The sequence below is a fragment of the Oncorhynchus keta genome, chromosome 28 (assembly GCF_023373465.1).
Source record: "Oncorhynchus keta strain PuntledgeMale-10-30-2019 chromosome 28, Oket_V2, whole genome shotgun sequence".
In the NCBI taxonomy this organism is placed as follows: Eukaryota; Metazoa; Chordata; class Actinopteri; order Salmoniformes; family Salmonidae; genus Oncorhynchus; species Oncorhynchus keta.
Window position 1 is genome coordinate 46,000,802 of NC_068448.1, and position 12,726 is coordinate 46,013,527.

Below are 12,726 nucleotides of genomic sequence, written 5' to 3' on the forward strand. Positions count from 1 at the left end.
GAATATGTTTCCTCTACCACTGAGGACTGATTTGTATTTTGTATTTCAGCGGAGTCCGTCTGTGGTTGTGCCCGTGCAGGTTAACAGAGCATGTGTGTTCCTGCCTGGCATTGTGTGCATTAGTAACAGCAGTCAGTCCTGTGGGCTCTGGTCTTTATCAAAGCTCAGTGAAGAGGATGGATGGGCCCAACAGCCCAGGCTCATGGGGGTTTCACCAGGAAGCACAAAGACCAGGCACCAGGCACCCATCCCACATGAAAAAAATACTACAGTTTACAATAGAATACTATAGTACTTACTATATCATTATTTAGTCACATTTTACACACTGTAGTATCCCTCGATCATGTGTAGTACTTACTATAGAATTTTGTAGTATACTGTAGAAAACTATAGTAAATACTACAGTATACCTCAGACCGCAAAAACACTACAGTAAATACTACAGTAATTTACGCAAAAAACACTACAGTCTGCAAAAACACTATAGTAATTAGTATATTATATTATACTACAGTATTTCTTTTGCAAATACCCTGCCTATCCCCCTCCCCTATATCCCATTTTGTGCCACCCAGAAGGGAGAAGCCTGCATACCAAGTGTAGACCATATATTTTGTTCTCTACAGGTTATTCGTTCAGACCTCAGTCCTACCTACCTACAGGTTATGGAAAATTTGCTCTTTGAGTATTATGCCCAGTAGGTTTCCTCAAAGAGAAGGATCCCACTGCTATATCCAAGATAGAAAAATAAAAAACACTGTAGTAAATACTACAGTAATGCCTGCAAAAACACTGCAGTAAATACTACAGTACGCAAAAACACTGCAGTAATTATTATAGTATACTGCATACTACAGTTTTTTACTACAGTATTTATGCTATCGTAAACTGGAAATACAGTGTATGTCCACAACAATTCAGTAAATACAATATTCACTCTGTGCACTGCAAAAAGTGAAATCTAAGCAAGCCTAAATATCTTATATTGAGTGATAATTCACTGTTTTTATGTACCAAGATAAATTATCTAACATCATTGGCAGATCATTTAGCTTATTTAAACCTAAACATGGCTTAATACAATAAATGCATCTTATTTCAAGATATTTTTTAAAATATATTTGACCTTAATCGTTGTATTAGATACTGAGGAAACTAAAGTAAAATGGTGTAATGCTTTCCCAAGGCAATCTGTGTATTGACATCAAATTAATTCCTACTATTTTGTCACAGCCGTATTCAAACAGATGGGACTGAAGAGTGGCTTCGTCGACTAGCCTTGGAAAGTGAAAAAAGATTGACAAATGTAATCAGGTGGACACATGTTAAAGCCACATGATCAAATCCAAACCTACTACAATAAGCTAAGAGGAAGAAATCGACTGGGCATTAATGACAGGGTCACTTACTGTGTTATCCTCTCTTCAAAAGTCAAATACTTCATTCAGATTAAAAGACATATAGGAGAAGAAAGGACTCCAAATGAAGGCAGGGCAGGTATTTTCTTTCAGATACCTCGTTCAAAATCCTTGTGCTTTTAGCACAGTAACAATGCTGCATAACCTAGCAAAACGACTGCTGCCTAACCTAGCTAAACCACAGCACAATATTCAACAAGCACACACATTTTGGAGGGATTGTAGTTCCTCTGTCGATCTTCCAGCAAAACAAACGCCAAAGTCTGTTTGGGATTCTACAGACTGACACAAGTGCTGCTTTTATGGTAGGCATTCAGCTTCTGAGGCGCTGTTTTGTTGGTCCTCCAGTCAAGTTGCAGGCATGCATTACCCCTCTGATACTGGAAACATTAGAGGTTATGTGTGCATGTGTACGCACATTTGTGTGTGCGTGTGTGGTGGGGGGATCCTGGGTTAGTAGTAGTAGTGTAGTGCATGTTTCAGAGTGCTCAGACTGAATAATGCTCTGAATAATAAGGTGTAGGAGCAAAGGACTGTCGCCCAGGGCTTTGACCGTCTCCGTGACCTTATTATGTCAGCCAGTGTCAGTCGCCGTGACATTACAAAAGCACAGAGCATCCCATCAAATCCATCTCCATGGCGATCTGTCCCCGGCGCTCTGAGCATTTCCAGACCAGGGAAACCTATACTTTCTCATTAGCCGTGTTTAGCATCACTCACGCATGCTGTTTACAGTATACACTACACGTGGGCAAACGCATAGAAATCAAATCACATTTTATTTGTCACATGCGACCTTCCAGTGAAATGCTTACTTACTACAAGCCCTTAATCAACAGTGCAGTTTTAAGAAAAATACCTAAAAAAGTACAAAATAAAAGTAACAAATAATTAAAGAGCAGCAGTAAAATAACAATAGCGAGGCTAAATACAGGGGCTACCGGTACAGAGTCAATGTGCGGGGGCACCGGTTAGTCGAGGTAATTGAGGTAATGTGTACACTATTGTTCAAAAGTTTGGGGTCACTTAGAAATGTCCTTGTTTTTTAAAGAAAAACACATTTTGTGTCCATTGAAATAACATCAAATTGATCAGAAATACAGTGTAAACATTGTTAATGTTGTGAATGACTATGGTAACTGGAAACGGCTGACTTTTTTATTGAATATCTACATAGGTGTACAGAGGCCCATTATCAGCAACCATCACTCATTGGTCAGCAACCATCACTCATTTTAAAAGAATAAATTATCATTATAAACCCTTTTTCAATTATGTTGGCACAGCTGAAAACTGTTGTTATGATTTAAAGAAGCAATAAAACTGTCCTTCTTTAGACTAGTTGAGTATCTGGTGCATCTGCATTTGTGGGTTCAATTACAGGCTCAAAATGGTCAGAAACAAAGAACTTTCTTTTGAAAACTCAATTAGTCTATTCTTGTTCTGAGTAATGAAGGCTATTCCATGCGAGAAATTACCAAGAAAATTAAGATCTCGTACAACGCTGTGTACTACTCTGTCACGTATGCTCCCTCTTCGGCCCCTAGGTCACCAGGCTACTCATTATGGCGCACACCTGTCAACAGCGTTATGCGCACCTGCGTGTCATCAGACTCACCTGGACTCCAATCACTTCCCAGATTACCTTCCCTATATATGTCACTCCCTTTTGTTCCTTCCTTGTTTCTGATTAATGTCAGTGTGCTGTTAGTGTTTCTTGTTTTGTATTATGGTCCATTTATTTTCTTCAAACACTCACTCCCTGTGCTTGCTTCTCAACTCTCACCACACATCGTTACATACTCCCTTCACAGAACAGTGCAAACTGGCTCTGACCAGAATAGAAAGAGGAGTGGGAGGCCCCGGTGCACAACTGAGCAAGAGGACAAGTACATTAGTGTCTAGTTTGAGCAGTCCTCAACTGGCAGCTTCATTATTAAATAGTACCCGCAAAACACCAGTCTCAACGTCAACAGTGAAGAGGCGACTCCTGGATGCTAGCATTCTAGGCAGAATTGCAAAGAAAAGGCAGTCCAGGAAGTCCAGGGTCCAGTTGCAGAGGGAGGTGTTTAGTCCCGGGGTCCTTAGCTTAGTGATAAGCTTTGAGGGCACGATGGTGTTGAACACTCAGCTGTTGTCTATGAATAGCATTCTCACATGGGTGTTCCTCTTGTCCAGGTGGGAAAGGGCAATGTGGAGTGCAATAGAGATGGCATCATCTGTGGATCTGTTGGGGCGGTATTCAAAGGGAGTGGGTCTAGGGTTTCTGGGATAATGGTGTTGATGTGAGCCATGACCAGCCTTTCAAAGCACTTCATGGCTACAGACGTCACTGGGCAGTACTTGACTGTGCTTCCCTTTGTAGTCTGTAATAGTTTGCAAGCCCTGCCGCATCCGACGAGCGTTGGAGCCGGTGTAGTACGATTCGATCTTAGTTCTGTATTAAAGCTTTGCCTGTTTGATGGTTCGTTGGAGGGCATAGCGGGATTTCTTAGAAGCTTCCGGGTTAGAGTCCCGCTCCTTGAAAGCGGCATCTCTACCCTTTAGCTCAGTGCGGATGTTGCCTGTAATCCATGGCTTCTGGTTGTGGTATGTACTTACAGTCACTGTGGGGAGGACGTCATCGATGCACTTATTGATGAAGCCATTGACTGATGTGGTGTACTCCATAATGCCATCTAAAGAATCCCGGAACATATTCCAGACTGTGCTAGCAAAACAGTCCTGTAGCATAGCATCTGCTTCATTACCATCTTTTTATAGACCGAGTCACTGGTGCTTTAATATTTGCTTGTAAGCAGGAATCAGGAGCATAGAATTATGGTTAGATTTGCCAAATGGAGGGTGAGGGAGAGCTTTGTATGGGTCTCTGTGTGTGGAGTAAAGGTGGTCTAGAGTTTTTTTCCCCTCTGGTTGCACATTTAACATGATGATAGAGATTATGTAAAACTGATTTAAATTTCCCTACATTAAAGTCCCCAGCCACTAGGAGTGCCGCCTCTGGATGAACATTTTCCTGTTTGTTTATGGCGGAATACAGCTCATTGAGTGCGGTCTTTGTGCCAGCTTTGGACTGTGGTGGTATGTAGACAGCTAGGTAGATAGTGTGGTCTACAGCTTATCAGAAGAAGAACATATACACTCTTGAGAAACACATTTTTGACACAATTATAAGTAGCCTGCAATATGTGCATCGCTTAGTCATGAGCATATCGAGAAAAACTCCCTTCCTACACAACAAACATGGAATACGGTCTGTCTTAACATACAACTATGAGAGCCAGCGTCTAAGGCATTCATCAGGCAGTGGTTTTAAGTTAGCGATCAACAGGATAGCGAGGAGTGCACCGAGAGAGGGATGAAACGGGGGTTAAGGTAAATAACTGGCTGGCGTGAAAGGGCACATTGTCCATATGATCTTTCTTGAATATGTGCTGTGTGCACCTGCAATAAGATGATTCATTAGATAGGGCCTCACTCTGACAAGCGTCATCGTTCAAGCCACTGGCTACTGATGGAACAATTCTGCAGCCACCCTGTAAATATGACACGGTCAGCATTTTACGGTGACCGGCACATGCGGATAAGAGGAAGAAGGGCTTTGTTTATTGCCAAAAAGCTTAACATATGACAGTATGTCTGCCACGGGGCTGATAAATAAATAAATAACCCCCCCAAACAACATTGCTACATAAGAAAATGGAATATTGAGGCCATCCAGTCTTTGGAGTTCTGTTTGCATGTATTTAATTAGCGAAAAGAGTTTATTGTAGCACTGAACAGCATGGAAATGTACTGTAACAGTAATCACCATTGTGGGACGTGATCTTCCACTAGGTTTTCATTCTAGACATGTCCTATGAAAAGTTGAAACCTGATATACATCACTTTTTGTGTTATAAGTGGTATTATGAGTGGACACTCACCTGTCCTTGTGCATTGGTGACCAGCTGACCCGTGACTCCAGCTTGCAGGTTGGAGAGGGCGTTGCCAAAGACCTGGGACCCGGCGATGGAGCCCATAGCTGCTGCAGCCGCCGCCACCGCTGCCTGGCTGGCCAGAGGGTTCAACTGAAGGTACACAATCCACCATTAGAGGTCAAATATAATAAATTATGCTGTTTGATCAGTAGCAAATAAGGTTTATTGGTATTCTTGAAATGTTAGCATACACATACATGGGAGAGCGAGTACAGGCTGAAGAAAGTGAAGTAGCTTGAGAAAATAGAGTGCCAATGCTTTGTTCCTAACGACAGTTGTACTGTGATGTCTATATGTACAGTAGTCCATCATCCAGGCCCTAGAGGTGTGTGCTCCAGGGCCCAGATGAAAGCTTGGGGTGGGCTGGTGAATAAGTGGCAATTTTACCAGTCTAAGTGCTTCCTGTGGCCCCCAGAGTCCAGCACCATCTCTACAGGGGCCAGGCAGCCCCAGACCATCTAGCTCTAACAATAGAAGGAGCCACGGTGGCCATGCACCACCACTTCAACACCTCCCACTCTGAACTACCCCGCCACCACACCGCTCACCTCGAGGGTTAAAAAATGACCGTCTTTACCCCGGCTATAATGGACTCATCTGGAACTGGTGGACTGGCCAAGCGGTTGTAGAGGAGGTCTCCGTGTGGGCAGAGCCTGTGGAGCTCCAGCCAAGAAGGAGCATGAGATTACCCATATAAATCCAGCTAGCCACTTATTACGGCCTGAAAATGCACTGCTGATTTGGTTGTAGTGCAGCAGAGCAGAGCCTTATTAGGTTGAGTAAGTAGATCGAAGCGCAGGCCGACAGAGGAGACTGTCCAATTACTCAACAGAATAGAGAAATAATAGAAACACTTCTTTAAGCTGTGACTGGCTTGTGCTGGTGGGCAATAATGTTATGAGGGGGCTAATGTTCAAACAATTGAGGCCTGGTGAAACAATTGAACATCCTTATAGCACATAGAGAATGCATAGACAAAAGGATAACCATGTAAAAACCAATATGGGATACCAATATGGGATAGATCACTTCAATGTGTAGTGGATGCGCAATATCTTCATATACTTCTGTATCAAGGCACGAGGCGAGACCCAGATGCAAACACAGGAGGTAGATGGTTGGAGTCTTACAATGTTTATTAATCCGAAGGGTTAGGTAAGAGAATGGTCGTGGACAGGCAAAAAGGTCAAAACCAGATCAGAGTCCAGGAGGTACAGAGTGGCAGATAGGCTCGTGGTCAAGGCAGGCAGAATGGTACAATGTCCAGAAACAGGCAAGGGTCAAAACCGGGAGGACTAGAAAAAGGAGAATGCAAAAAGCCGGAGAACGGCAAAAAGGCTGGTTGACTTGGAAACATACAAGACGAACTGGCACAGAGAGACAGGAAACACAGAGATCAATACACTGGGGAAAATAGCATAAGCACCAGGGACATGGCTTAATCTTCTTCCCATTAAGCGTTTTTATTTTCAGAATCTTCTCATGTTGAGCCTGTCTACCACAAAATATTAACAATCTACCTTTTTCCAATGTACCGAGCTAATTTCACTTCACCTACCTCTTTCTCCATGGCATTAGTTAGTTGGATAGGGTGTAAGTGAGGCCATGTGGTCTCATCAAACACCATCACCACTTCCCACTCAAACACATCATTACTCTTGCTTCCTACCTTGGCCCTCTTTATGTTTTCTTTACTAAACGCTCCACTGCTTTCTGTATCATGATCTCTCTTCTTCCTATGACTTTCCACTAGCGACCATTCCAGTCCTTGACCCTCATCCTCCCACCCAGAACTGACACCCATATTGTTCGCATTCCAGCACAGCTGTTGCTTTACCAACTTTTCCTCAATTTCCTCCATTTCCACACTACTCGCCGCCATTTCCGACTCCCGGGCTCCCCCTCTCTCCTTCCACCTTGAGCTGGCATCAGCTGTGTTTACTTCTTTTGTAACAGAGAACATGATTGGCAGACGCAATTAGCAGAGATGGTACCCAGGTTTTGATTGGTTTACTGTTATAGTACTTGGCAGCATTTGTTTGACCAGCTAGCGAACTTAAAAATAATTATAAAAATAAATAAAAATCGAGAATAGAGATGGCCAACAAACGGAAATGTGTTTAGAAAAAAGAAATGTAGCTTATATGAAGAAGAAAAAAAAATGCTCCACCTCACCAAGGATCGATTATCTTGAAAACTAAAGCAGATATGGTGCTTCGGCCCACCGGCTAAACCATTCTGTGGGGACCTGAGCTTTGTTAAGCTGAGACCATTCAGTTGCCATTCATCTTTTATGGTACCCCAACCACTATATTATTACGCCTTCTGAAATCAAATGATGAAAAAATGCCACGGAACGATCAATACTTTTTCATTGACAGTAAAGGTTAAGCACATTAAAGAATGACACTGCATTTTTCTTATGAAATCATATTTCATGTTGGTGGCCTCAAACTGGCCATGATTGATATTGGGTCCCCTAGTCTGAAAGTCATCCAGTTTCTTTAAATGCCCAACCCGCGTTCGTCTTTCTGACCAACTGCAGTCTTAAACGTTAAGAAGAAATTCACCCTTCACAAGGGTGAAGTGCATTTGAGAATCTCATTCAAGCTTTTACTCGTCATTGGCTAATTGACATATATCATTGTCTCAAAATGATCAAACATAAGCACTAACTTTTGACAATTGTATTTGTTTTTCCATGCTCTTGTTCCAAGAGACCCTTGTGAAAAAAAATCACACTTTTCGCGTGATCACATTGTAGCACTGACGTTAATGTGTTAACATGTGGCAACATTTGAAAGCAACATGCGGAAACATGAAACTACATATGTGAAAACACTGAGCCCGTGTGGAAGCATCACCTCGTGAAATAAATGTGACAACATGGGGATGTGAAATTTCAACAAGTGATACATACCATGAAACTGAAATGCTAATTCTACTTTCACATGTAAATGTTTTTCGCACGTGAATCTGCACATTTCGTGAACATCAACACATGTTATACTCCTCACATGAGAAAAGATGGTGCTAACACGTGAACTCTAAATGTAATACATGTGAACAACTGACCTCGTGTCTCTTTTGACAGCTCAACATGTGAAAAGGGAAGTAAAATAAATTCTATGGGGTTTTAAGGTAGGTGGTACGCTGTTCAGCTAAAATAGTGTAAACATCTTCAATCAATATAGTTACGTTTGACACGATCATTTAGTGCTGACTTTTCAAGATGACCCCAACTGGGATTTGAACTCTCAATCTCTGTATTTGGGGTCTGCTGATATATCTGCTGCGCCACATCTTTATGTAATACATGTATCACTAGCCACTGTAAACTTTGCCACTTTGTTTACATACCCTACATTACTCATCTCAAATGTATATACTGTACTCGATACCATCTACTGCATCTTGCCTATGCCGTTCTGTACCATCACTCATTCATATATCTTTATGTACATATTCTTTAACCCTTTAGACTTGTGTGTATAAGGTAGTAGTTTTGGAATTATTAGGTTAGATTACTCGTTGGTCATTACTGCATTGTCGGAACTAGAAGCACAAGCATTTCGCTACACTCGCATTAACATCTGCTAACCATGTGTGTGTGGCAAATAACATTTGATTTGATTTACATCGCTGTACTTAGCAAAAGAGTGCCATCTGCATTGCTCTTTTAGTTACCAATTCATCGGATTATTCTGTCATTGATTTCATTGACTTATTTAATGTCCAATGTTGGTGGGTCATATTATTCATATTTAATGATACTACTGAATCCCCTATGATAAATAAAATTGTTTTTCCAAAGTGCAGGAATACAGGTGAAATCAGTTATTGACACAGACATGGTTGCGTAGTGAAGATTGCAATGCCGTGTTCAAATCCCAGGTGAGGGATTGAGTAATAATTACTGTATAAATAAACATACACACTGTAATCATGTATTTTAAATATGTACGTTGAAAACACAGAGTTTCTGTTTGCAGGGCATCACCTGTGAAATTTCATGTGAAGTATCATCATATGTGGTGTTTCAAAACCACATGATTTTACATGTCAAATTTCATGTGAAATGACATTTTACACGTGCAAAATGTTGACATTGTACATGTTAAATCATGTGAGTTTCTGCATGTGAAATCATGTGTTTTTTCCGTAAGGGGAGGCTTGTATTATTGTAAAGGCCAGCGAAACAGAACAGAAGAGGAAGCACGTATTTCATTACTTGTCATACAGTAATTGTTTTGAAAACACGTCACTCTCCCGTGAAATGGATGCCTTTAAAGGACTCGTGTCATTTTAAATAGACATTTTTTTTTGCGATGATATACCGACTTCTAACCTTCTAAACGTATCTTGTTCATTTTAGATCATATTGAAGTTGATGTGAGTAGAGATAGCAATAGTTTGTTTACTTTGACATCTCATGGAATCAGGAGAAAGAAAAACAATAACAAAATAAAAACCTGGCTAGCCCATGGAATGGCAAGATTCCTTCATGCCAAAAAGTATTTGGAGTGGGATTGGTATCTAGACAAAATGGTAGTGTGTGGACAGACTGTTTAAACTCTTCTCTATGACAAAGCTTGTAGTGTCACTATGACAATATGGGTTTAGCCTGCTATTATGTTAATAGTGACATTGAAATATACATTTCTCGCCCGTGATGCAATATGTTCACATAGTGCCATTTTAGACAGAAATAAAGGATGAGTGTGATGAGGAGCCAGGTTGGCCTCTATATCTGTCCTGGTGGGAGGGGGGGTGGAGAGAGCCAGCCAGACACCCTCATCTTGCTTTATGACCACGGTGCTGGATTTCAGAGGGTCTTATCCGGGCCAAATCTTCAAATAAATACATGTATCGGTGCGAAAGTGGCAGGAAGGGTCGGCTGGTGATATCAGTCAGTAAGGGATTGCATTAACAGATAATCCTCCCTTCATTTCTGAGCAGAGCCGCGCTCTCTCTCTCTCTCCCCTCTCTCTCTGCTCTCTGCTAAGGGGGAGAGGATTTGTGTGAGTGAGAGGTGATACAATGGTGGAGTCCAGGTGAGGCAGAGAGGGATTTGGTCATGGTCGTTTAAACATCATGCCCTTAGGTGATTTGGTTATGTCAAGCGATGCGCTGGTCTGACAAAGGGGGTTTCCTTATTTAACTGGGTTAATGATGTGTATTTGGTAATACCACGGGGTGATGTGCTAGCCTGATTGAGGCACAGTGGAGAGAAGGAGGAAGTAGAGAGGGGCGTCTACACTACAGCTAGCAGAGCGGAGCAGAGCCAGGCCTCATGTGGAGTTGGAGAGGTCTGGATCAGTACACAGATAATGGTATCGGTGTGTGCGTGTGTTGATACTTCAGTGCTATTTCCTTGTGTAGCTATACGTGCCCAACTGAATATGTTGGTGGTAGTCGGAGGCTATTATTCTGGTAAATCCAGGTAAAAAAGAGATAATCGACTGGGCTCTAGCCTCGGGTCTTGAATTGGGTAATATGGGTAGCGGCGTGAGGGAGAACTAGGCATAAGAAGGGGGGATAGCAGTGTTGGACATCTAAACAGGTGATTTTCCGCCACAGTGCCTCCTCTCAACAGCGCTATAGGAGGCAGAAAATGACAGACGTGGCCCAGCATTTGTGTTGATTGCATGTGTTGCAGGAGATAAACAGTGATCTTCCTATTTACAAGGCCGCCATATAAACCATTGTGTTCCAGCCTTTTCATTCTCCCATCAATAGGGTGGTTATGGAGTCTTAGTGGTATGGATCTCACTAGCCGTTTGCTAGGGCTGAATCGTGCCCAATAACCCACAACCAAGAGCCGCAGGAATCTGATAATGACATCAAATAATTGGATGAATATATATTGTGGAGTCACCAGTCAGGTACACTGTAGGACAAATGTTATATTATTATATTGAAACATCAGTATGTCATCATCACAGGACCACAAGCCACAGATGTTTCTCGTCACATCTACTTGCCATCACTCTCCATAAGCCTTATTCATCACCCTAACTGAATACATACTGTACAGCCCGTGGAGTCAGTTGGTACAAAAAGAAGGTCCTTGCTTCAATATAGATATAATTATTTGATAAAGCAGCCAAATTGTTACAAATACATATTTTGCACTATGGGTATAATCACCACCTTCCGGAGACACCTGAAACCCCACCTCTTTAAGGAATACCTAGGATAGGATAAGTAATCCTTCTCACCCCCCCCCCCTAAAAGATTTAGATGCACTATTGTAAAGTGGCTGTTCCACTGGATGTCATAAGGTGAATGCACCAATTTGTAAGTCGCTCGGGATAAGAGCGTCTGCTAAATGACTTAAATGTAATGTAATGTAAATGGGTAAAATGAGGACGGTACATGTCAACTCTGTTACAGTTACTGTTGACCACGAGGGTCACCTGGTGCAATAACCCGTTGATCATGTGGGTCACCTGGTGCAGTAACCCGTTGATCATGTGGGTCACCTGGTGCAGTAACCCGTTGACCACGAGGGTTACCTGGTGCAGTAACCCGTTGTCCATGAGGGTTACCTGGTGCAGTAACCCGTTGTCCATGAGGGTTACCTGGTGCAGTAACCCGTTGTCCATGAGGGTTACCTGGTGCAGTAACCCGTTGACCATGAGGGTTACCTGGTGCAGTAACCCGTTGTCCATGAGGGTTATCTGGTGCAGTAGCCCGTTGACCATGAGGGTCACCTGGTGCAGTAACCCGTTGTCCATGAGGGTTACCTGGTGCAGTAGCCCGTTGACCATGAGGGTCACCTGGTGCAGTAACCCGTTGTCCATGAGGGTTACCTGGTGCAGTAACCCGTTGACCATGAGGGTTACCTGGTGCAGTAACCCGTTGACCATGAGGGTTACCTGGTGCAGTAACCCGTTGACCATGAGGGTTACCTGGTGCAGTAACCCGTTGTCCATGAGGGTTACCTGGTGCAGTAACCCGTTGTCCATGAGGGTTACCTGGTGCAGTAACCCGTTGACCATGAGGGTTACCTGGTGCAGTAACCCGTTGACCATGAGGGTTACCTGGTGCAGTAACCCGTTGACCATGAGGGTTACCTGGTGCAGTAACCCGTTGTCCATGAGGGTTACCTGGTGCAGTAACCCGTTGTCCATGAGGGTTACCTGGTGCAGTAACCCGTTGTCCATGAGGGTTACCTGGTGCAGTAACCCATTGTCCATGAGGGTTACCTGGTGCAGTAACCCATTGTCCATGAGGGTTACCTGGAGCAGTAACCCGTTGACCATGAGGGTTACCTGGTGCAGTAACCCATTGTCCATGAGGGTTACCTGGTGCAGTAACCC

General features: G+C 42.8%; 1 protein-coding gene across 1 annotated transcript in view; it reads right to left on the bottom strand.

Annotated features, from left to right (window-relative positions):
• Nucleotides 1–12,726, bottom strand: part of LOC118361134 (POU domain, class 6, transcription factor 2-like) — a 117,652-nt gene that overhangs the window by 37,665 nt on the left and 67,261 nt on the right. The window contains exon 6 of the mRNA XM_035740894.2: nt 5,348–5,491. Within this exon, the coding sequence (XP_035596787.1) occupies nt 5,348–5,491 (144 nt within the window). The remainder of the gene's footprint in view (nt 1–5,347; nt 5,492–12,726) is intronic.